We start from the raw sequence: 22,733 nt of genomic DNA, 5'->3' as shown, positions 1-22,733 counted from the left end.
TGATTTGATTTGGATATAACCCAAAGGATACTACCGGACAACCAGTTGTTAAACCCAAGGACTTCCCGGATATTATTTTCCCAAGGACACCATTTTGCTATTCTTCCGACTACGGATCCATTAATTCTCTTGAGGCCATCTTCCCTGGACTGTTCTGTCGATTCTTCATTCTTCCCTGGATTTCGAAACTTTCTCGTCAATTAAAGTGTTGACGACCGACCTTGGACTCTTTCCCGGTCGCTCAATAGACAAAAGAAACCTGTACTTTTTCATCCAATATAACGGAGCCCAACCATCTGCCGTCAATCTCCCAAAGGACCTCCAAGGAACTCTCATCTTCTCCCCGGAATTTTCATTTTCTCTATTGGCCCAGCCGGACCTGAGGTGCTCTTTCATCACAGGATATTTCCTCAGGATACACTATGACAGGCCGTCAAAATGAATACTTTATTCCGGGCGATGGTATCAGCCGCGAGGTGATCCAAGCAGATATCTGTCGCTATCTTGGAAATGATGCTCTCGTGAGACCCGGAAACCACAATGTCCGTCTCACCCTTTTATTCTTTGATTAAAACACGTAATTTCGGGCGCTTAGACTAACCTATTCCGCAGGGCCGCCCGGGTTTCTTCATCCGTGCCTATCGGAATCTCACATCTGTAAGTGCAAAATTCGAACAACCAGACTGAAGACCGACCCAAAGAATGAACCATCTAACCAGCGGACCTTTTTGGATTATTTAGGAGATGATTGCTGATTTGAAAGCTGACTCCGCTCGTTGGGAGGCGGACGTGTCCCGGCGGGCTGATTTAGGCTATCCGAGAGGTAGTTACGTTCAAGATATGAACATTTCTCATGCCCCTAACACTGTCCCAGCGAACTATGCCTCATCAGGCATGCATGAGGTTCGCCAGCAACAACAACCACAACAGGGGCCTTCCCCTACCACTTTCAGTGCTGCTCCCGCACAACAGTACATGGACCCCTACTCCCAGAGTCCGTACAGCGGATCCCAGAGTGCTCCTTACAACAACAACCCTTCCTACAGCTCCACACACTCGCCATACGGATCAGGCCAGGCCCCATACCCCCCCGCCTCAGGTCTCCTATTCTGGCTCATCCCAGCCGGTTGTGACAGCTGCTGATATGCATCCTTCTTCCTATACCTACTCGAACACTGGCTACGGTTACGAGGGCGGTGGCCGAAATGCCCCCCGATACCCAGGACCTGGTTATGATGCCGAGTCGGACTATTCCCCCGTGACTTCCGGGATGGCGTATCCTACCACTACTGCCCCAGACCCTCGGATAGGAATGGAGCCAAGATACACACCGGAATACGAGCGCAGTAGGCCGCAGCCAGCCCGCGAACGGGAACCCCATCGTCGGCGGTAAGAAGAACAAGAAAAAAAACAAATCAAAAAACACCCCCAAAAAAATTTACCAGAAATGTATACCGACCCTTGTCTTGTGCGAGACTCCTCTCTTCCCCAGCATTGTGGCCCACTGGAATGATGATTAGTTATTTCTCTTTTACTTTTTATTCTCCTTGGACCATACTTCAATCCTGGGACATAATGATGTCGACGAACACAAAATTCTCCTGGACACTCTCCCCTTCTACCATATCGGCTCAACTCCCTCTCGCCCTTTTGAAACCCCGCGAAAATACTTCCCCCTCTGTCCTTGCTTGCTTTTGGATTTAGCCCAGGAAAATTCCCATTCTGGACATGGAATTCATTATGTGCGGCCCCCTCGGGACCACTCTCGACGATCCGTCGGACATTGAATGCCCTTTACATTTTTGCCTTGCCATGGGCCGGACTGGACCTCCGCTGGAAACCCACTGGTCATCTTTCATCAAGACGAGCCTGGTCTCTCTGGAGGGACTTCCTCTGTTTTAATACCCTGCGCTATCGTGCAGCTTGCCGGATAGGAGTCGGAGCATTCTGCGTTGAACTGAGGTTTTTAGGAAAGGTGGCTTTCTTGAATTCGAGCTCGTTTATTCTTTATGACTCTCCCGGATACTAGCCATGTTGGATCCAATGCTTTGCCTCGGTTTTTCGATTTTCTTTTCACGGTGTACAGGAATTGTGGTCTTTAGCAACTGTTATTTTTTCCCGCCTCTTATTTGCCCCGTCTCGCCTGCTGTGGGGGTGGAGGCATGCCTGGTCTATGTTTGCTTTTTCCCTCATGTGTTTTCATTCCTCGTGGCTACTGGGAAAGTTGCTTTGGTCAAGCGATACTGATGAGCCTACATGTAGATATGGGCATTTACGGCGTTTATCTGTGATGTGGATGATGCTTTCATTACTTGATTGGTTCTCAACATAATTGAACCCTTCTTCATTCATTTCTTGCCTTTCTATAATAAATTTTGGACTCGTAAAATTATGCTCTAAAAACTGCAATATGTTGCTCGAGTTTTGCCCTGCTATCGGACCATTCTTTGTTACCTTGGCCAACAGCCGACGTAAGCATTTTATCACACTATTACGTTAGAACTACCAATAGCCAACACAAACAGACAACCTAGGAAACAACTTGAAGTCTGAATCAAAGAAGAATTGGAGGTTTCCAAGGTTTGGAGGAGGAATCACCGGCACATCAACTCCCTTCTAAACACAAGCACTAACTTGAACTTGGAGATAACATTGCCCTGAAGCCCTGGGGGTAATAGATGTCGACATAATAATGCACATCGGACACTGTTTTTACAGTATTTCTCACCTGGACACTTATTCTGACACCTCCAAGCTGGCCTGGTCATTCAAGTTGAAAGCTACTATCATAAACCTTGGAATGAAGAATAATAGTACGCCGCCCCCTCACATGTGAATATGCCCAATATATTTCAGGTAGGAAAGTCCATGGTAGCGCTCGAAAGGCCCGATGAACTTTCTATGTAGTAGCCTGTTGAAATTTTTGACTATTATGCAAACACCACTTCATAGGAAGTGTGCTGATGATACATTAGGAATTGATTAAAATACCCATGGATATCAGTGAAGAGATATGAACAGTGGGAACACCCAGGAACTCGTTGACCTATTAGCTGTCTTTCAATGGTCAGCCCAGACCTAGCATTTGTATTCGTACTGTACCAAGAGAACGACAATAGCCAAGCGGAGAGAGCGTGTGACAATTGTCGACTCTTGCAATAGCTCTCTACTCTCTACAAATGGCGGATGTGCGAGGATTCTTGAACAAAGGAAAGCGACAAGGTTGTCGGTTATATCACTTTCTAAAACATAGTACATACACAGCAGCGCCAATATCTTGAGATTCGACCATCTCAAGACCGCGCACACACACGCAATATTGGTATCAAAGCACCTTTCCACGGGAAAAATCAAGACGATCGCAGGCAAAGCCGGTCTCGATCAACGGCAACCAGCCACATGCAAATGACATCGCTAAACCCCGGATCGTCTTCCCATGTCGATTCAAGTCAACTCCCTCCAAAATTTGAGACGATTCGAGTCGGTTTTTTATTGCCTCACTCTCAGTGGGCCGATATACATGATTCGATCTCTTTATTCGTCCTCGTAGCCCTTGGGGGGTGAACGCGGACCGGACGGAACTGTGCGCATTGAAGCTTGTGGTCAGCTTCGGACTAATAATTCACCCAGGAGAATCTCCTTGATGATGTTGAAGAATCACCAGGGGAGTGATGTCACTTACTAGGGTATGACATGGGGATGGGGGCAGGATCGTAGTCACCCAGAGCCCGGCGGAACGGAGGCAGGACAGCCAGCAGGATAGGACCGGAAATACCAATCAGGCAAGAGAAGAAGATAGCAGGCTTCTCATGAGCGGCCCAGCGCACCCAGCGGCCGGGCTGCTTCCAGAGATAAGGGTGGGACATTGTGGTTGCGAGAGGTGTCGAACGACGAGGAATTTGAGAGGAGTTTTCGGATGGCGGGGTCGTCAGAAGACCTGAGGCAGAGTAGATCACAACCAGAGACCGGGAGGATCAAAAGCGACGGGAAAAGCCCAGTGGTATAGGGATTGAGGTGTGGTGTGGTGGGCGGGGGAGGATTCAAAGTCGGGAAGGCCGTGGGGAAGAGGTGAACTTCGAAGTTCGGAGATGCGACCCAGAAAGTCTTGGCGCCCGGCCCAGTAACACGTCGCCCTTTCGGGTGATCTATACAACTTCAACTCCCCCTCCTCCGCACTTTGGTCGTTTTCTTTTCGTTCACTTCATCTTCTAGCCTGGCGTGTGATCCGCTGTGCGGAATTCCTTCAAGATGAAGTGGTGCCTTTCGTTGCTTCTCTGCTGCTTCTTGGCTGCGGTCAACGCTCTTAGTAGCTCCGGCAGTCGCCTGCTGGTCGTCTTGGACGAGTCCACTGAGAAGAGCGCTTACTCGACATTGTGGTCTGACCTGGAAGGTAATTGGATCTTTTTGACTGAGAATGGGCGAAGCTTACCTCAATTCCAGGCCGCGGCTACGATCTATCCTTCGAGTCGCCCAAAAGCGACAGCTTGTCCCTCTTTGAGCATGGCGAGCGGGCTTACGACCACCTTCTGATTCTCCCTCCGAAATCCAAGGGTAGGAATAATTCGTATCACCATGTATAGCTATCAATTGACTCAATTTCCTAGGCCTCGGCCCCAACCTTACCCCGAAAAATGTCTTGGACTTCCTGGACAAGGACGGCAACATCATCCTTGCTCTCTCTGGCAAGTCCTCCACTTCCAGCGCCATCAGCTCCCTCCTCCTCGAAGTCGATATCCACCTGTCAAATGACCGTTCCGCCGTTGTTGTCGACCACTTCAACTACGATACCGTCTCGGCTACCGAGAAGCACGATGTGCTCCTCCTCAACCGCCCTGGACCTCTGCGTCCTGACGTCAAGGCCCTGTTCGATGGCGAGGGTGTCCTGGCACTTCCCCGTGTTGCTCCTCAGACCCTGGGTAACACTAGCCCTCTGATCTCGCCCGTCCTTCGCGCTCCTGAGACCGCCTACGCCTACAACCCGAAGGAGGAAATACCAGCGGCCGATGACATTGAGGCGACTGGATCACAGCTGAACATTGTTTCTGCTTTGCAGTCCCGCAACTCGGCTCGCCTCACCATCCTTGGCTCCGTCGAGGCTCTGGAGGACAAGTGGTTCTCGGCGACTGTCAAGACTCCTGGCGGCAAGAAGACCACCACTGCCAACCGCGAGTTTGCTAAGCAATTGACTGCATGGACCTTCAAGGAAACTGGTGTCCTGAAGGTTGGCAAGATTGAGCACCATCTCGCTAGTAACGGCGAGGTTTCTGTGGATGATCTCAACCCTAAGATCTACCGTATCAAGAACGAGACTGTACGTGAATCCCAGTATCAAGATAATGTTTCTTCATGCTAACCGCACATTCCTTTTACAGTTCTTCAGTATTGAGATGTCTGAATATGCCTACGATAAGTGGGTTCCCTTCAGAGGTTCCACCGGGGATGAGTTGCAGCTGGAGTTTACCATGCTGTCGCCCTTCCACCGTCTGGCTCTCCAACCTACTGGTAAAACTGAGACCAGCACTGTTTTCAGCGCTCAGTTCGTTACGCCTGATCAGCACGGCATTTTCTCCTTCCGTGTGAACTACAAGCGACCCTTCCTTACCAACATCGAGGAGAAGCACGAGGTGACTGTGCGTCATTTCGCTCACGACGAGTACCCACGTAGCTGGGCCATCAGTGGTGGCTGGGTTTGGATTGCTGGTCTGTGGTCGGTTATTGGAGGGTTCCTGGCGTTTGTTGTTGTCTGGCTCTACTCAGCACCTGTTGTTGATAAGCTCAAGAAGACGCAGTAAACCTGTATACCATAGTACTGTGAATGATGATAGGGAAATCTCTTCCTTTCTTTCAATTTAAATATGATATCAACTTTCTGCTTGTGAAACTCAATGCTTGTAGAAGTATGCTGTGATGCAACGTATTTATGATGAGATCCTATCTCTGGAGTATTCTAGATTGGGAGATTGCGCCAAGGGTGCTGCTAAAGGTAGTATTCAAAACAAAGACAAGAAAAAACTCCAGACCATGCCAGCATGAACCAGAGTAGGTAGTTTTCTTGCGGAAAGATGGTGCACACCGAGGGAGCCTTGGGCATCTCGACATTCTCCATCACGCCACCCTACTTGACGAGATATCATCTTCGGTCCTTTTTCGAGTTGCCTGACTCTTACAGCCCACGGGTCTTCTCTGGATCCATTTGTACTTCATCTCCGCTGAGCTCCTTGACAGTCGTATAGGCTGGACGACCAGCATATAGCTGATCGGACGAGCCCGAATTCCGACCTTCCTTCTCCTTTGCTGCGGCAATGGGTGTATTTCCACGGAATCGCTTGGTCATGTCGATCTGATTGCGCCTATAAAGTGAAAAGAGTCACGAATTAGTGAATTGTCTCTCAGTGTCGGAGTTGTCCCCTCCTTTGACGTCCACCGTATGATCAACTCACTTGCACTGGTTAAACGCCTTGCCCAGCTGCTGACATTGCTCAGAGAGGGTCTCAAAGTTCGGTGATCTCAAACAGTCCCCCGGCTTGTTGCGGTGGACCATGACACAGTCCGAATTCTGAAGGCATTGAGCCACCGCGTCTCCTAGAGTGTGGACATGCGGTTAACTCAGATGATGCGACTCGGAGTGAATCCACCGTTACGCTGGGACAGGCCAGTCACGGGGGAACCGCTGCAACTCACGGAGTTCTTGACACGAGCCCGGCATGACGACGTGCCTTCCTCTTCTTTAAATGCGAATGTGAATGCGCCCAAACAGACGGACGGACAGTCGCGGCATCCAAATTCAATGGCAAACTCGGACCATCGTGCGCCCCCTGATTGGTCAACCCCGGATGAGGTAAGTCCGTCTCCGCCCCCATGACGTCGCTTCGAAGCTTCCTCTCCTTCTCCCTCTCGCTCTGTTTGCGATTCGCCTTTGCTCTGTGAATATAGACCTTTCTGAACATATTTATACAGGCGTGGGCTGGGTCACATTTCACAATGGCCCGAGTTCCTTTTATTGGAAGACTGTTTTGGTATGTACTTTGTGTGTCTACCAGGTACCCGGTACCTTGCCAGCTCGTGTCAAACTAACACAAAACTCTCTAGGTTCGAGTACCTAGCACTTTTCGGGTCTCTGATCCTTGTGGTACTCGAGACAATCATTCATGTTATCACTTTTTGTTTGCGTGAGTCAAGCTCTTGCTCCAGGCCTTGATTGAGAAATGCGACTGACTCGTGACTCCAGCAACGCCGATCATTCGCTTCTGTTACGACTCATCCAAGGCCGTCTTCAACACCATTTTCCCCGCCGAGATACGCGAAAAAAGATCCGCCGAGGAGATATTCGCTGGATCAGTTGCTGAAGCCTCTGATTTTACGGACATCTGCGCACTCTTCGGATATGAAGCGGAAGAACATATCGTCCAGACTGCTGATGGATATCTACTGGGGTTACATCGATTGGCCTACCGCAAAGGCGAGGAAGGCATGAGGGTCAATCAGGGCCCCGGTGGTCTCAACAAAAAGGTCGTTTACCTACACCACGGCCTACTCATGTCGAGCGAAGTTTGGGTTGTCCTGACAGATGAGCAACGATGCCTTCCATTCCAGCTAGTGGAGAAAGGGTACGATGTCTGGCTGGGTAACAACCGTGGCAATAAATATGCGAAAAAGTCGGTTCACCATTCTCCCGGCTCAAATGAGTTCTGGGATTTCTCGATCGATCAATTCGCCTTTCACGATATTCCCAATAGCATCGAGTACATTCTCGAAGTGACAGGCCAGCCCTCATTATCGTACATTGGATTCTCTCAGGGAACTGCACAGGCATTTGCAACCCTCTCCATTCATCCTCTGTTGAATCAAAAAATCGATGTCTTCGTGGCGCTGGCTCCCGCAATGGCTCCTTCGGGTCTTCGCAATCGGATTGTCGACTCACTCATGAAAGCTTCCCCGGATTTTCTATTCTTGCTATTCGGCCGACGAAGCATTCTTTCCTCGACGACGATGTGGCAGACTATCTTTTACCCTCCGATATATGTTCGCATCATCGACACTGCGCTGGCGGCCCTGTTCAACTGGCGCTGTCGCAACATTACCCGTACGCAAAAGCTTGCCGCCTATCTCCACCTCTACTCGTTCACAAGCACAAAGTCCGTCGTACACTGGTTCCAAATTATTCGCAACAGAAGTTTTCAATTCTACGATGATGAGATCTACGCCCCTTTCAGCATTGTCGATAGCGAGCGTTTTTATAAACCCGTGAAGTACCCGACTCGCAACATTAAAACCCCCATCGTGTTGCTTTACGGCGATAGCGACAGTCTCGTTGACATCAATGTGATGCTTCGAGGACTGCCACGCGGTACTACGGCGAAGGCAATCCCCACGTATGAGCATCTCGACTTCCTGTGGGCGTCAGATGTAGATCGCCAAGTCTTTGGTCATGTCTTCGATGCCCTTGAGACTCACAGCCAAGATGTCGGTGCCCCTGTACTTCCTGCGCCTGGTCAAAAGCTACTTGATGGCCGTGCCTCAAATACTTCCATTCAGCGAACACGTGTCAAGGATCCGGCGTTCAACGGGACTCGCTGACGATAGTGGTGAATATTTCCCTCGTGATTTGATACTAGCGACACTCATTTTGTACATAGTACTGTCATTAGCCATTTTAACATACCCCAACATATATATTTTGAAGACTCGTATGTCTGATCATTTAGCACCAGCTTCAAAAGTAGAATTTGTAAGATTATCCTGTGTCGAATATGCAAAATATTGGAGAGTTCTATAATCGAATACGAAGAACGAAGGCCACTAGTAGTCCACAGGACCTCCACGACACTTGTCATCATGTTTGGGGGATTATTGGGGTCCAATTCTTTTGAACATGCTTCCAATTTCTCAAAAATATTAGGCGCCAACTTTCGATATCATACACGAATCACCTTCTTTGGATCAAACCCTACTGGCCCATTACTTTGCGAGATAGTATATCCCCGCTGATTACTCACGGCCAATATCCCATTTGTATTGAATTCAGTGGAGTAATGCGTGTGTCCAAAAACCCAAGTGTTGACACCATCCAATCCCTGGATAAGAGATCTGTCGCAAAGGCGGAGCTCCACGGACTGTGCTCATATTTGGGGTTCGAAGTTCCCTGCAAGGAAGGAGCATGGTGTGTTATCACTAGAACAGAGCGTGCCTCCGAGGGATCTTTCAGCTTTTCGTGGTGGATATTATCGAGTTCTCTTCGCAGCCAAGTCAAGTCAGAGCTATGAAGAGCGTTGTGTTGATTCGTTGTCCAGTTTTCAATGTGCTTGAAATCTTTGGTTTTAGAACTGACAATTTCTTTTGCCTTTTCTGGGATATAAGACCATAGTACACAGCCTAGTATAGAGATTTTGCTGTCTGGTATATCGACCCGATGCTGATGGAGCCATACGAGCCGTCCGTTCAAGGATGGTTCTTGCTCGAGTTTTCTGGCTTTCTCGAGTGCCGAATCAAACGAAAGCCCATAAAATTCATGGTTTCCAAGGACTAGAAAAACAGTTTGGAATGTTCGTGTTTGCTTCTCAAGAAATGCAAGATAATCCTCGTAGTCCACCAAACGACCGATGTCGCCAGCCAAAATCAGATATTTTGAACAAACTGGTATCTCAAACGAATTGTACTCTCGATTGACCTCCAGATGAAGATCGGATAGAATCTGAAATTCTTGCAAGCATTCGGATGAATTGGAGAGGGAATCACGAGCTTGGAGCACCATATTTGAATGTGTGAGAATGGCAATAATGTGGGGTTCGAGATTCGGCCTGAAGAAGTTGTCGCCAAGACCACCACATAGAGATTAAACTATACCCTAATCTGTAGGTTGCAAGCGGGTCTTACAATTTATTTTTGCAGCAGCTCAATTATATGAATCTGATATCTCTATGTCTATTTATTCCCATAGAACTTGTAGACAATTCAGTAGAGCAAGTCAAGTGCCGATATGGCAGCCGATCTGACTGGCAGCGGCTGTGAACCACAACCCAATTGGCCATGCGTAGTATTGCACCTACATAAACCCATAGCGTCAATCCACTTTGCCAACCTGTTCTCCAGAGATAAAAAATGGATCTGCTAGTATGGAGTTTTCTACTGTTCTTGTTATTTTGCCTCTTCAGCCCCTCTCCCTCCCCACATCACCGTTTTCTCTGTTTAAAATCTTTCTTGTGCCGAATTCTGTCTTTGCAACCTTGAAGATATCTACTTTTTTCTGTTCGCATCTATAATTTTGACTTCTACATAAAATGCCCAAATAAGTTCTGACTGGCGTTGGGGGAAGCATTGGCAGTATAGCAGCATCCTATGCATTGGAAATTGCCCCTGCAGACAGCACATTTGTTTTCACCTCCTCCAACCCTGATAAAATCTCGAAGGTTTCCCGTGAAAAATGGCCGGATAAAGGGGCAAGGGTCTCCTCAGCCAGCTATGACGATATGAACAGCCTTCGGGCGGTTTTTGCCGGTGCTGAAGCTGTGACCTTGATATCAACTTGGGCATTCGGTCGTCGTCACCAACAAGCACAAAATGTAATCGACGCTGCTAAGGAGTGTGGTGTCCGACGAATTTGCTACACTTCATTCGTGGGTGCCGATGATCCAGCACCAGTTGATGAAATGCCTTTTTTGCCTCGAGACCACAAACAAACCGAGGCTCTCATCCATGCCTCCGGCTTGGAATACAACATTCAACGTGACTACTTATACGTTGACAACATCCCCAACTTCTTCGCTCCGTCCTGGAAATTCTGCGATAATCGCTGGATTTCGAATTCGGGAGGAGTTCCTGGTGCCTATGTCGCACGCGAAGTAATGCTGAGTGGCTTATGAATTTCTTCTCGATAGAATCTCAAAAGCGAAGGGATTGGCACACTTGCAGAAATTACAGCAGTGCGCAGGTTGCTTATTCCCGCGAGATAATTATCTCTGTCGGGATGAGTCTTGAGATGGGTTTTATAGTACCTGGCCAATTGCTCCCATAATGCGACGGTTGAGATCACAGTGGTGATTTTGTCGGTCCGCAGTCGTTCCCAGTACTCTTCTATCGGAGCAGAAGGGTCAATAGCCTCAGCTCTGGCACCTCCGAGTACTACGCGGGCCATGGACATGGTTCCACCTAGCCAGCTAGCTGGGCGATGCAAAAGATGCCTGTCCTCGGGGCTTAAACGGGGCTTGTTGCATACTATACAATCTCGACTGTGAATGACTCCCTTGGGGGTGCCAGTTGATCCAGACGAAAAGAGAACAATACCCTCTCGAGATTCGGGAATTTTCACTCCCTTCATGATCTTGAGATTAGGCAAGCTCCACAACCATTCTGGACAACTGTTCATAATTGAAATTGGCTGAATATCGATGGCGGGCAGGAAGTTCTGGTTGCAAAAAGCCTGGTACTCGCTGGCCTGTTCACGAAAGTCAGATCCCGTAAGGATATACTTGACTGGGCTCCTCCGTAAATAATGTATAAGGAGCGCAGGGCTTGTATTTGTTGCTAGCCCCAATGTCTTATCAGTGATCTCTTTGCTAGAAATCATACCAATGTTCACATACGCAGAGGCACAACAGCTCCACCAAGAGCCAGAATCGCGAATGTCGCTACAGCATACTCGTAGTTCGCAGGATCCAGCGTGCATATCTGCACAGACTCCGCAAAGATCGAGTTATTTTGAGGATCAAGAAATCTTGAAAGTTGTTCTCTCAACTTGTGCCGCATGTGAATCACGTCGGTTATAAGCTGGTCATAATTCGCATTGATGTCTTTTGCAGGGTCGTGAAAGACAACGTGATCAAGCTCACGGGCGATGGGCAAGAGTGCGTCGAATATCTTATCATCCGGAAATCCTCCGTCCTCTTCTAAAAAAGAAGCTACCGCCTTTTCCGTCATCGTAGACAGCGATGTCAACCTCCGGAAATGATTCAGAAGCCTCAACAAGTGGTGGGGCATGATATGAGATATATAGAGTACACTGTAAAGAATCCGACCCGGGCTCTTATGAATCAAAGCATTAATTTCGTTTGCTTCCATGCCAGGTCATTCAATTCGACCAATCATAAGTATGTGTACGAGGGTAAGATGCAGTGAATTGAAATTTAGATCGGCCTACCGGGTTGGAGTGGGTCGGAATTTGATCACGGAGTATGTGGCTAGCAATGTTCAATGCTTGCCTGCCCTTCTGGAATTTTGTAACCTAAAACTGCTCATTTGCCTATAAATTCGCATGGAACGAGAAAAGACATCTTTCTCTACCATTGGGTGGTATAAATTAGAACCCATCGGCTGGGTAATAAGGATTCCACGGACTGTTTTATTTTATTTTTTTAAACCAAAAATAAATGACAAGTTGGATTCTCCCAATATCGTACATGCGGCTCTGCCGCGAAATCTATGTAAGATAGTTTATTTGCCTAGTATAGCGTGAGCTGGAGCTTGGAATCCAGATATGACGCGAATTTTTGTAGATGCAGTCAAGAAATGATAGTATTGGATTGGCCCGGGGTTGCTCGGTGTTTTGCGGCATTTGATATAATATTTAATACCGTCTATCTTGGTTAAAAGCACTCTATCGCATATGGGGACATTTAATTCTATGTAGCATGGTCGAACCGAGGGACTATTGCGAGCTTCACGCCAAACTAGAAGTCTAGATATCGGGTCTACTGAAGATCAGTGGGGGCGTAAACATTGACCCTAGACACATAGGCCATAAATTTCTTTTGATGCTAACTTAGTTGAATGAGAAGTATAGATAGCTATCTCGGAATTCTCCCAATGATCCGCATCATAACTCAGAATCATCCTCTGAGTCGTCTGGGAGGGGTTCTCTCGCAGCTCTTTCCATTTCCGCTTGCCATTGGATCGCAAGTGCCTCGTCGAATTCTATAGCAGGCAAGCAACAAGTTGTAGGAGCAGATTGCTAGGACCATCGTTAGTACAAAATAACCCTGCAAACTGGGTAGGCCTACCAGGTTCGGTTCCTTGAAAATTTCTCGAAATAGGTAGAACCATGGCTCTTCTAGATTCGAGTTATCCAAGACAGATACTTCGTAATATTCACTCTGGACTGTATTTTGTATACTGTAATGGCCTCTCTCGGCCTGATCGGCCTTATTCCCACATACTACTATGGGTAAAGAATCATGTGTAGACGAACGCAGCTCATCTGCAAATCTTTAGTGATCAGTGAATATAATTAAATCAAGAGCCAGATACTTACGCGCCCAACAAGGAACATGGTCCAAGGTAACTTTGTTACACATATCAAAAAGGATAATTGCTGCATCGGCATTTTTTAGGGCCTCCCTGCTCCTAGGGGATACCTCGTTGATAGTAGGAACCTCCCACACAGTCACGTTTAAATACCCAGCAGTCTATATTCTCTCCATCAGTTTCACGTGGCCATTGGGTAGTTTCTACCAATTTTGTATCGTACCGTGTTCCACGGGAGATTAGATGACTGAAAATCCATAGTAGGTGTGTAGTCATGAGAAAATTCACCAGTTTGATGTTTTCTAATGAAGCAGCTCTGGTTGGTATTAGCAACAGACGGGCAATGCGGGCAATTTCTGCTACCTTTCCCACCCCCGCATCACCTACGAGGACGATGTTAACCTCGTGAGAAGTCGAAGACATCCCGCTAGAGCTACCGTTTACCGGTCGACTTTTCTTTTTGGATTGCAGCAGCAGGATCTGTATTGAAGAGGCTTATTTTGCTACTTAGAAGGCTCGAAGTCGCGAGGGATCGATGGGGCCAAATCCTTTTTGAATCCCCTCTATTCGCTGATTGGGGCGCTTGTGGCAGGTGGGGGGCCCGGGGGTTACGAAAGCTTTTGATTCAATGGCCAGCATAAGAATTTGTTACTTCCTGGGCAGGGTTGATAGTCGTTCCCATGGTCAGACAAAGTGAAAGTGTTAGGCACATCCCTGTGGCCTAGACCTTGTTAGGACTAATCGTACTTATAGTCTGAGGTATTGCAGAGAATCTGCCATTATTATAGATAACCCGAGATTTGTCTAGTCTGAAAATGAATTTCTTTTTGAAAAGAATTCCCTCTCAGGCACCAACCTCTAAACCATATACGCTCCACCCGATACTTGGAACGTCTGACCAGTCAACCATTGAGAATCGGGACTAGCAATCAATGCGGCAACACCAGACACATCCTCCGGAAGTCCAACTCGACCAAGTGGCGACCACTTCGACAACATGGCTTCAATCTCGCCTTCACTCATATCCGCTCCGCCGGGAATGTACTTCGCGGACATTTCAGTATACATGTCAGTCTTCACGCCACCAGCAGCAATGCAGTTCACCGTGATATTGCGCGGTCCAAAATCCACTGCAAGACACTTAGTCATTCCCTGAACGGCGGCTTTAGAAGCTGCATAGACTGCATGTCTCAGGAACGCCCTGCGAGAGGAGTCAGTATCTCAGAATATCCCAGCACTACTCTATCACCGAGGTGTACTCTACTACTCACCTTCACAGCAGAGATAGACGATGTAAGCATAACTCTCCCAAAATCCGCCATATGCTTATACGCCTGCTGAGCAACAAAATATTGCCCCTTGACATTAACCGCGAAAACGGCATCGATGTCGGCACCCGTCACTTCGGTCAAGGAGCCGAAATGCTCGATGCCGGAGTTACTGACGACGATATCGAGACGGCCGAATCTTTCATCAGGGTCTCGAACATCGCTGGTACTTCGGTCTCGCTTGATACGTCGGCTTTGAGGGTTATGGCGCGAACGCCATATGCGCGGGCTTGGGCTGCGACGGATTCGGCGGCTTCCTTGGATGAAATGTAGTTTATTGCGACATCTGCGCCCCGTGAGGCGAACTTGAGAATTATTGAGGCGCCGATGCCACGGCTGGAGCCGGTGACTGTGTAAGTAGGATTTTGTTAGTATCTGTGTGTTTTGATGGGTGGTGGTAGCTTCGAGTTTAGGGGTTGGGTGGGCTTCAAGTGGAGTACCGATAGCAACTTTGCCGGTCAGATCTTTGTTGTTTGACATAATAGTCATGATGAAGTGATTATTTGTTGTAGAATCGCGGGGTATCTGCCAATTTATGCGAGCTAGGTATTGTAGTACTGCAGCCGAAAACTCGGTGAGAGACTGCCTGCAACCGTCACTGGCAGCAGCTTGTTGCAGCAGTCGACCCACCCGCGAACCTGGAATGTCCCTAGAAGGTTACTCGTACTGCGAACCGCTGAGAAGAAAGACAGTAGAAAGAAAACTTGAAGAAATTTAACTTGATCCAATGTATTTGAATCCCGTGACCGAGTAACTAAAGGTACATATTTGAAACATATTTGGGGGCGCGTCTCTGGCCGATATCTAGACTCCATCTAGCCAAGAGGAAACCCCCGATGAGACGCTGATCTGAGAGAAAACACAGGCTCCCACCCTTTGCACATCCTTTTCCGGGTTCATCCAACCCAAATACTCACGGAAACGCCCCTTCCAGACCGCAGAACAGTCGAAACACTTAATCTCTCGATGTCAAAAAGGAAACTCCAAGGAGAAGAAAACATGGCTAGCACATGAGGCGTAAAAAAAAAAAAAATAGACATCGAAGACAGCAATTGCTCATCATTCTTCATCGACATCAGGGTCAGTTCCGTTTAGGGTGCTGGCGCTGTCGAAGTTGGAGTTGTTGAATGTGAGCTTAATCTTTGGCTGGCCAGGTGTGCTGGCAGTCAAGGGGGTATCGGCTCCGGAGGCGATGCCGGTTGACTGGCCATCGCCAAGGACAGACAAAGGGTCATCGAAGTTTGCAAACTCAGGATGACCCTCCGTTAGCTTCTTCAATTCCATCACACACTTGTCCTGTTTTTCATGATTAGCAAAATGATCATTTTTGTGTCATAGTGTTTTAGATATGGTCACTCACTTCGATATCATTGGCATCTTGGTACAAGAGACTGCCGTCTTCGTTGTACGTCCTGGCATTCTGGCAAAGCAGGTGAACGTCATCCCGGAACTCCCTCAAGTTTTGATAGTCATCCCGCTTGATCTTCTTCTCAATTGTGTCTACTGCAATAGGGTTCTTGATGATCATGTAATAATCGGGATATTGCGAGCGGGGTGGAGGTTTCATGAATGGATCGATGATTGCCCGCACCATTGGGCCCTCCTCGCTATCGGATGACTCGGCAGGGATTTCCTGCTCCATATCCTTGAGCGACTGAAGGACGCTGGAAACAATGCGGTTCAGGGTAGCACGGTCGGAGCTGCTCAGAGTGTCTGGAATCTTCGGTTGGCGACCACGCTTGCGCTTGGGCTGCGGGGTCTCTTCAGCAACTTCATCTGCCTTGCGCTTGGGCGGGGGGCCACGGCGACGCTTCTTCTTGGGGGTTTCTGAATCTTCAATTGACGGATCGGGGGAAGATTCGACAACACCCGAAGCCCTCTTCTTTCTCTTTTCTTTGTTGGCTACTTTCTCGGCGGCACGACGGGCATTCTCCTCAACGACCTCGTCTAAAGTCGGTGCATCTTCCTCGCCACCTTCCATGGCATCGACCGCTCTCAGGAACTGAAGCTCGGACAGCCCATCATCGTATCTTGTGATTTTGCGCTCACGAGCTCCACGACCGTACACCTCTGTCTCGGTAACCTCCTCGACAGGATTGTCTTCCTGCATGTAGATATCCGGTAGCTCATCTTCACACATCAAGCGAGGGTAACGGTGACCAGGTCCATATGCATCATTGGCCGCCCTTTCTTTGTCGATTTGCTGGAAGATGGCTACTTCGCCTTCGGCGCGTGACATGATTTCATTCAGATCATCGTCATCCATTTCATCTTGCTCTCCAACTTGGTCGGCTGCTTCTGCCGTTTCCAACAGTGTCCGAAGAAGTGCGTCTCGCTCCTCGTTGGTGGACTTGTTGTCGAACTTTCCGGCTTGAATGACCTTGCCATCCATGTCAAGCTTGAACTGGGCTCGCTCCAAGATCTTCTCTTCAACGGAGTTGGAACTGATCAATCGCAAAATGCGGACTTCGTTCTTCTGTCCAATACGATGGGCACGATCTTGTGCCTGCAAATCTTGATGGGGATTCCAATCAGAATCATAAATGATGACAGTATCGGCAGATTGCAAGTTCAGACCCAGACCACCGGCACGTGTCGAAAGAAGGAAGCAAAAATACTCCGAACCAGGAGCATTGAATTGTTTCAGAAGGTCAGATCGATCATCGGACTTGGTGGCACCATCCAAACGAAGATACTTCATACCACGGAAGCGAAGGAAGTCCTCCATGATGTTCATAATTTGAGTCATCTGGAAGAACATAAGGACTCTGTGGCCAGTGGCACGGAACTTGGGCAGAATGCGATCAAGCAATTCAAATTTTCCTGCCGTACGCCAAAGGAGGTCATTTGACATGCGAGTAGGGTTCATCTGATCTTCCACGGGCTCGAAGACAAAAGGATGGTTGCACAATTTTCGAAGCTGCATCAGCATGTTACTGAGACCACGCATGCCGGTCTTGCCGCCTTTGCCATCGCTAACTACCATCTTGTTGTGAGTGACAAGCTGCTTGTACAGCTTAGCCTGTAGAGCAGAGAAGCGACACTTGATGACACGCTCTTGCTTGTCTGGCAGGTCCTTCTCGACATCCTTCTTGAGACGACGGAGCAGGAAAGGACGGAGAACCTTATGCAGACGACGAATGACAAGCAACTGTTCTTCCTCGGTCAGATCAATGCGGTCTTGACCACCAGTATTAGCGAACGGCGTGTTGAACCATTCATCAAAAGACGACACGGATTTGAAGATCTTCGGCAAAACGAAGTTCAACAATGCCCACAATTCAGGCAGGTTGTTTTGTAACGGTGTACCGGTCAAAATCAAACGGAAGCGACTGTTGTAATACTGGGCCAGAGTACTGCTGAGCTTCGAATTGGCATTCTTCATTCGATGACCCTCGTCAATTATCATGTGAGTCCACTTGATCTTGCTGAGGAGTGGACGATCCTTGATGATGTATTCGTAGGTTGTCAGGAGAACTTGGAAGTTGCCCCAGCGAATCTGCTGCTGCTGCTGCTTGCGAGCATTCGGGGGGCCCTTGTAAACAACCTTGCTGACTGCGGGTGCCCATTTGTCGAACTCGATATTCCAGTTGGTCAATGTACTAAGGGGCACAATAACCAAGAATGGGCCGTTATTCTGCTTCTTTTCGATAATATGGGTGATCAAACTGATTGTCTGAATGGTCTTTCCAAGACCCATCTCGTCGGCAAGAATACCGTTCAGGTTATTGTTGTACAACGAAATCATCCACTGGAGACCCTTGATCTGGTATTCCTTGAGGGTACCGCCAACAAGGATCTTCGGCTGTTCGGTGACCTCTTCCTTCACAGTGTGAGCGACCTCGTAATAATCGTTGGTCTCATCGTCGCCGGATCCATCATCGTCGGCCTCCTCCGCTGCGCCTCTTCCTTGCTGCTCACGGACACTACCCTTGAGCTGGCGCATCCACTTGTTGGTCTGGCCGACCAGGTGGTCTAGACGGGAGTTCTTGGCCTGTCCGAGCAACTTCATGTAAGTCTCTTCATCGTTAGCCTTCAGGGCCTGGAGACGCTGCTTAGCAGTGCGCTCCACGCGCTTCTGCTCCTCTCGCTCCATGAACTGCTGGTGCGACAACATAGTACGACCCAGCTTATCAATACGGGACCGAGTGCTATCGGCAGCCTGAACAAGGGCCATACGATGGTTGAAGAGGGCTTGCAGCTGAGCATTCTGCTTCTCTTTCTCCCTTGATTCGCGAGCAGAACGTTGCTGAGCCTCAAGCTTCTCGGTAATTCGGGCCTCGCGAAGAGATGGCCTCTTCATGCGGCGCTGCTGTGCAGTGTTCACTTGATTCCTGTCATGCGCAATGGCGCGTCGAAGCTTATCGCGAAGCACCCGTTGGCGTTCAAACAGGCTCAAGGATTTGTACTCGATAAGAAGAGCGGTATTCGCCGCGGAGTCGCTGCTCGGGGCATCGCTCTTGTCGGCGTCCCAAATACCAATGTTGACAGGAAGTTCCTGGATGGTCTTGGCACGGCTAGTCATGCGATTGTAGCGCGCGACTTCTCGGTCTTCGTCAATCGAAACTCGATCAAGGAAGGTAGTAGAAAAGGCGGGAATACGCCCGCGCTTTTTCAAAACGGCGTGATCCCGGTATGAGATCTTTCCCAGTATCTTCTCGGGTACTTCGTAGCTGCTGTACCATTCTTTTGTGAGAATATCGCTTTCTGCTTGGGCGGGAGCCGTCTCGGGGGTGGCTTTGTCGGCATTTTCAACGAGTTTCTCTGCAACAGAAACATTCTCTGTTGGGGTAGGGGTGTGGAACTTCTTTGCTGCAAAGAGCTGCTGGCGAAGAGCGGGAGGGATGAGCTCGTTCTTGGAAAGCTTCTTGAAAGCGAAGATCTGGTTCCGGAGAATGGCAAGTTGCTCGGGCGAAAAGCTTCCGCTTCCAACAGTGGCGGGCTTGCGGGTGGCATTCGCATCATTGGCCGGGCCAGTCACAGAAGAGGTAGAGGCAGTACGGCCTAGAAAAGAGCCGTGTTAATTTGGGAATAATAAAGCAAGAAGAATGCAAAATCAACGTGATAATAACGCACCATGAGCACCATTGGTGGCAGGATCAGGGCCAGTAGCAGCACCATTAATCTGTCCCTGTTGTGGCTGCTGCTGCTGCTGTTGCTGCTGCTGCTGCTGTTGTTGTTGTTGTTGTTGTTGTTGCTGGCGTTGTTGCGCGGCCATCTTTTGTTTTTGGAACATTTGCTGGCGCTGGACAGCCGAGAGCAGGTTATGATACTTTAGGTACTCTGGGTTGTCATGGGGGACACCCTGCTCTTGCATCTGCTTAAATTTCTACAAAAAATGTTAGACGCGATCAAGACCAATATTTAAAGCAATGGTGGTGGAAGCTTTCGTTGTAAATTGGGAATGGGGACGAACCTGCAGAGCCTCCTGGATGTGCTGCTGGGTCAGGTTTGGTGGCAATCCCATGTTGCCGGGCGCCATAGCAGGCGCCGACTGCAGCGAAGCCATCTTGTTTGCGCGTATTACTTTAATTCATAAGTGAATTGGACACGCGTTGGGGTGGGTTCAATGCGTCGAAGCTGATCTGAGCTGGGGGGGTTCACGGGCTCCACTGGGGGAAACACCCGGTCGCGTCAGGAAGAGAAGGGGGTGGGAAGCGCGATCAGGGAGGGGTGTGGGCGCGACGGGGGAGGGCCGGTGGAGGGGAGAGGCGACGAAAAAGTGTTCGTCGAGCCTCTTGGCGATGAGAAGCGTGATGTTTGGGGCCCGTGGTCGGAGCTCCGAGGATGCGATCGATGGAGTATGGGGGGGCGGGTACCAGGTGGAATGGTAGGAATGAAAGGGGAATCAAAGAAGGCGAATTAAAGGGCGGAAGAGACCACGTCCTAGTGGTCAAGCGACACCCAACGCGACGCGAATGGGGGGAGGGCGAAGTGGATGGATGGGGTACGATGGGGGGGACCGATTTGCGCGACTCGCTCGGGGAAACCTGGTGCTCTCAGAGAAGAGAAGAATTGGACAGCCGTTACAACGGAGTGGCGAGGAGTCACGGGATCGGGGAGGTGGTCACCTGAGTGCGGGCGGAGTAGTACTGCCGTCTGCGCATTTGTGGTACCAGGCAGCAAGGTAAGGCACTCAGGCACTCAGGCTGCAATATATCTATACGAATACGCTACGGATTACGGGGTGGAGTAGAGCAAAGGGTACCTGGGACACTGACACTAACACTGTCATTAAACCGCAATAATGCCACCGCAAATAGCAATCACATCAATAAAGACAATCCCACTCATCCCATCCAAATCAACTAAAACTCCCAAACCCCTTTGCTCGAGAAAACTAATCAAATGCAAATTCCATTCAATTCACCAATCCTCCCATTCAATCTACGCATCCGTCGCCGCGAGTAAAGTCCGCTTCATCGGTGGGGGAGGAGGCGGGGGCTTCTTGGATCGAGATGGAGGAGGGGGAGGAGGTGCTTTCTTGGTCAATGTTCCGCTATTCAATGCTGTTGCGCTCGGTCGTCGGGATGCCACGCTTCCATGTGATGTTGCTGGCGAACTAGATCGAGCGCCGTAGCTACGCTCGGGACTGGATCGACCATAGGAGCTGACCTCGGAGTCGGCATAGGGATCACTAGCGAAAGGTCGTCCCGACGCGGGAACGTTTCTCTGTCCTGCCAAGCTATCGCTGGTGGTTCGTTGGATCCATTGCGATGCTACCGGAGTCTGTTCATGGCGTAGCTGTGAGGGGCCTTCGAAAGTAGGTGTTCGGCTGAGGACTGGTCGGGGGAATCCATTGTTTGGATGAAGCTCCCTTGTAGGCATTTCCGACATAATCGTTTTACTGGATCGGATAGTAGGACGAGTCTCCACGGCACTTGTCAGTTCCTCCTGCACAGGGTCATATCGTTCCTGGTATGAATGTGCAGTGTTGGAACGAGCTCGTGTAGTGCGACGGGCTGGCGACGGTCCCCGGCCAGAACTTTCCAGTGTTAGCAAGGCTCAACTTGAAGACAAATCAATCCAAGGTACTCACCCTCCAGGCCACTCGTTCTTTAATTGAACAAGTGCTTCACGGCACCGCTCATGGTATTCAAGCTGGGCATCCAGGAATGCCCCCATGTCCATAACATTATCAACTTCCGCCTCTTTGATGTCCTGCATCCGGCGGATCACGTCGTCACTGGCTTCCTCGTACTTCACCTTTTGAGAGCGCAGCTCTTCTTCAACCCGGAAGTCCTCCCTCTTTGCCTTCTCCATCTTGGAAAGAGAAGTATCATAAGCCAACCGGCGGCTATCAAGCTTCTTCCGAGCCTGTTGGTAGTCTTTCATCTGGGTCAGAGATCTTTCGAGGGATTCAAGCCAGCTTGAGGTCGCCTGTCCAATGTAGTTCTCTTGAATGCGAGCGATGCGCTCCTCGGTTCTTCCAAACACTAGCACATGTGTTAGCTACCTTTATTGTGGTTTCGGGAGGAGCTGATGTTGCGACATACTGGTCAGGCACTGGCCGTATTCAGAGTTCCCGTCAAAATCCTCTCCATGGCTAACCATGCTGGTGCCCAGGTGAGCCACGGGGAGGGTTTTCTCCTTGTCATCTCCTTCGTTGCGCTTCGAAATGGCTTTGACGTATGAGGTCATGGACTTGTGAATGCGATCAACGCCTATGACAAGATATTAGTGTCGCTCCTGAGAATGGGTGTTCGTCTCCTCTTACCTTCATGTCGCACGCCCATCTCCGTCTCCATGGCCTTAAAGTCATCGGTGACATTCGTCTTGACTTCTCCGCCCATGCGCTCACCTGCCCATTGCTTGAGGCGGCCGATTCTCTTGTTGACGTGCATGGTGGGTTTGGATCACAATCGAGAAGGTGGTTGGGAGGGGGTTGGGATGAAAGCCGAATCGGGTCACGAGAGTGAGGAGAGTGAAGCCGGATGGGGTGTTGTCCTCGTGATTTTAGAGAGAATGTGAGAAGAGGAAGGGAATCGAGCAAGCAGCGAGAGAAGAATAGCAAAGCGATCTAAGGGGAAGGGGAGTGGAGAAGAAGAAGAAGAAGAAGATTGGAAAGGAAGGAGGCCCCTCGATGAAAATGGCCAAACAGCCTAAAATTAATCAAATTAAAGCCCAAAGCCAGCCAACCCCCCATTGAAAATGATTAGCGCCACCAAA

The 22,733-nt window shown here is 49.3% G+C and overlaps 11 protein-coding genes across 11 annotated transcripts; 4 read left to right on the top strand and 7 right to left on the bottom strand.

The window, feature by feature from the left end:
* Positions 1-422: 422 nt before the first annotated feature.
* Positions 423-1,393, top strand: N7509_011907 (putative transcription factor RfeG; the record flags this gene model as incomplete). Its single annotated transcript, XM_056636544.1, has 4 exons — positions 423-542; positions 613-657; positions 742-994; positions 1,047-1,393. 4 exons carry the CDS (start codon positions 423-425, stop codon positions 1,391-1,393), a joined length of 765 nt encoding a protein of 254 aa, XP_056482574.1.
* A 2,141-nt stretch (positions 1,394-3,534) lies between these two features.
* Positions 3,535-3,866, bottom strand: N7509_011906 (NADH:ubiquinone oxidoreductase subunit NDUFA3; the record flags this gene model as incomplete). The annotated part of the gene is made up of 2 exons (XM_056636543.1): positions 3,535-3,581; positions 3,683-3,866. 2 exons carry the CDS (start codon positions 3,864-3,866, stop codon positions 3,535-3,537), a joined length of 231 nt encoding a protein of 76 aa, XP_056482573.1.
* Positions 3,867-4,248: 382 nt separating this feature from the next.
* N7509_011905 (dolichyl-diphosphooligosaccharide-protein glycotransferase) lies at positions 4,249-5,792 on the top strand (the record flags this gene model as incomplete). The annotated part of the gene is made up of 4 exons (XM_056636542.1): positions 4,249-4,390; positions 4,441-4,551; positions 4,605-5,311; positions 5,373-5,792. 4 exons carry the CDS (start codon positions 4,249-4,251, stop codon positions 5,790-5,792), a joined length of 1,380 nt encoding a protein of 459 aa, XP_056482572.1.
* Positions 5,793-6,163: 371 nt separating this feature from the next.
* On the bottom strand, positions 6,164-6,706 carry N7509_011904 (PET191 family protein; the record flags this gene model as incomplete). Its single annotated transcript, XM_056636541.1, has 3 exons — positions 6,164-6,350; positions 6,441-6,582; positions 6,682-6,706. The coding sequence occupies 3 exons, from the start codon at positions 6,704-6,706 to the stop codon at positions 6,164-6,166; spliced, it is 354 nt and encodes a 117-aa protein (XP_056482571.1).
* A 275-nt stretch (positions 6,707-6,981) lies between these two features.
* On the top strand, positions 6,982-8,577 carry N7509_011903 (sterol esterase; the record flags this gene model as incomplete). The annotated part of the gene is made up of 3 exons (XM_056636540.1): positions 6,982-7,016; positions 7,090-7,169; positions 7,229-8,577. 3 exons carry the CDS (start codon positions 6,982-6,984, stop codon positions 8,575-8,577), a joined length of 1,464 nt encoding a protein of 487 aa, XP_056482570.1.
* A 415-nt stretch (positions 8,578-8,992) lies between these two features.
* On the bottom strand, positions 8,993-9,751 carry N7509_011902 (uncharacterized protein; the record flags this gene model as incomplete). The annotated part of the gene is made up of 1 exon (XM_056636539.1): positions 8,993-9,751. One exon carries the CDS (start codon positions 9,749-9,751, stop codon positions 8,993-8,995), a length of 759 nt encoding a protein of 252 aa, XP_056482569.1.
* A 715-nt stretch (positions 9,752-10,466) lies between these two features.
* N7509_011901 (uncharacterized protein) lies at positions 10,467-10,859 on the top strand (the record flags this gene model as incomplete). The annotated part of the gene is made up of 1 exon (XM_056636538.1): positions 10,467-10,859. The coding sequence occupies one exon, from the start codon at positions 10,467-10,469 to the stop codon at positions 10,857-10,859; it is 393 nt and encodes a 130-aa protein (XP_056482568.1).
* N7509_011900 (uncharacterized protein) lies at positions 10,823-11,913 on the bottom strand (the record flags this gene model as incomplete). Its single annotated transcript, XM_056636537.1, has 2 exons — positions 10,823-11,547; positions 11,580-11,913. 2 exons carry the CDS (start codon positions 11,911-11,913, stop codon positions 10,823-10,825), a joined length of 1,059 nt encoding a protein of 352 aa, XP_056482567.1.
* Positions 11,914-14,094: 2,181 nt separating this feature from the next.
* Positions 14,095-15,053, bottom strand: N7509_011899 (uncharacterized protein; the record flags this gene model as incomplete). Its single annotated transcript, XM_056636536.1, has 3 exons — positions 14,095-14,366; positions 14,419-14,437; positions 14,508-15,053. 3 exons carry the CDS (start codon positions 15,051-15,053, stop codon positions 14,095-14,097), a joined length of 837 nt encoding a protein of 278 aa, XP_056482566.1.
* Positions 15,054-15,623: 570 nt separating this feature from the next.
* N7509_011898 (putative RSC complex subunit (Sth1)) lies at positions 15,624-20,073 on the bottom strand (the record flags this gene model as incomplete). Its single annotated transcript, XM_056636535.1, has 4 exons — positions 15,624-15,860; positions 15,925-19,568; positions 19,641-19,893; positions 19,981-20,073. 4 exons carry the CDS (start codon positions 20,071-20,073, stop codon positions 15,624-15,626), a joined length of 4,227 nt encoding a protein of 1,408 aa, XP_056482565.1.
* An 878-nt stretch (positions 20,074-20,951) lies between these two features.
* On the bottom strand, positions 20,952-22,408 carry N7509_011897 (uncharacterized protein; the record flags this gene model as incomplete). Its single annotated transcript, XM_056636534.1, has 4 exons — positions 20,952-21,549; positions 21,604-22,000; positions 22,061-22,228; positions 22,282-22,408. The coding sequence occupies 4 exons, from the start codon at positions 22,406-22,408 to the stop codon at positions 20,952-20,954; spliced, it is 1,290 nt and encodes a 429-aa protein (XP_056482564.1).
* Between the last annotated feature and the right edge of the window lie 325 nt (positions 22,409-22,733).

The sequence above is a fragment of the Penicillium cosmopolitanum genome, assembly GCF_028827165.1.
Source record: "Penicillium cosmopolitanum strain IBT 29677 chromosome Unknown utg000011l:1.0-3548175.0:1.0-3550911.0, whole genome shotgun sequence".
NCBI classification, from domain to species: Eukaryota; Fungi; Ascomycota; class Eurotiomycetes; order Eurotiales; family Aspergillaceae; genus Penicillium; species Penicillium cosmopolitanum.
The sequence above is the reverse complement of the archived record's forward strand: the minus strand, read 5'-3'. Positions and strand labels throughout refer to the sequence as shown.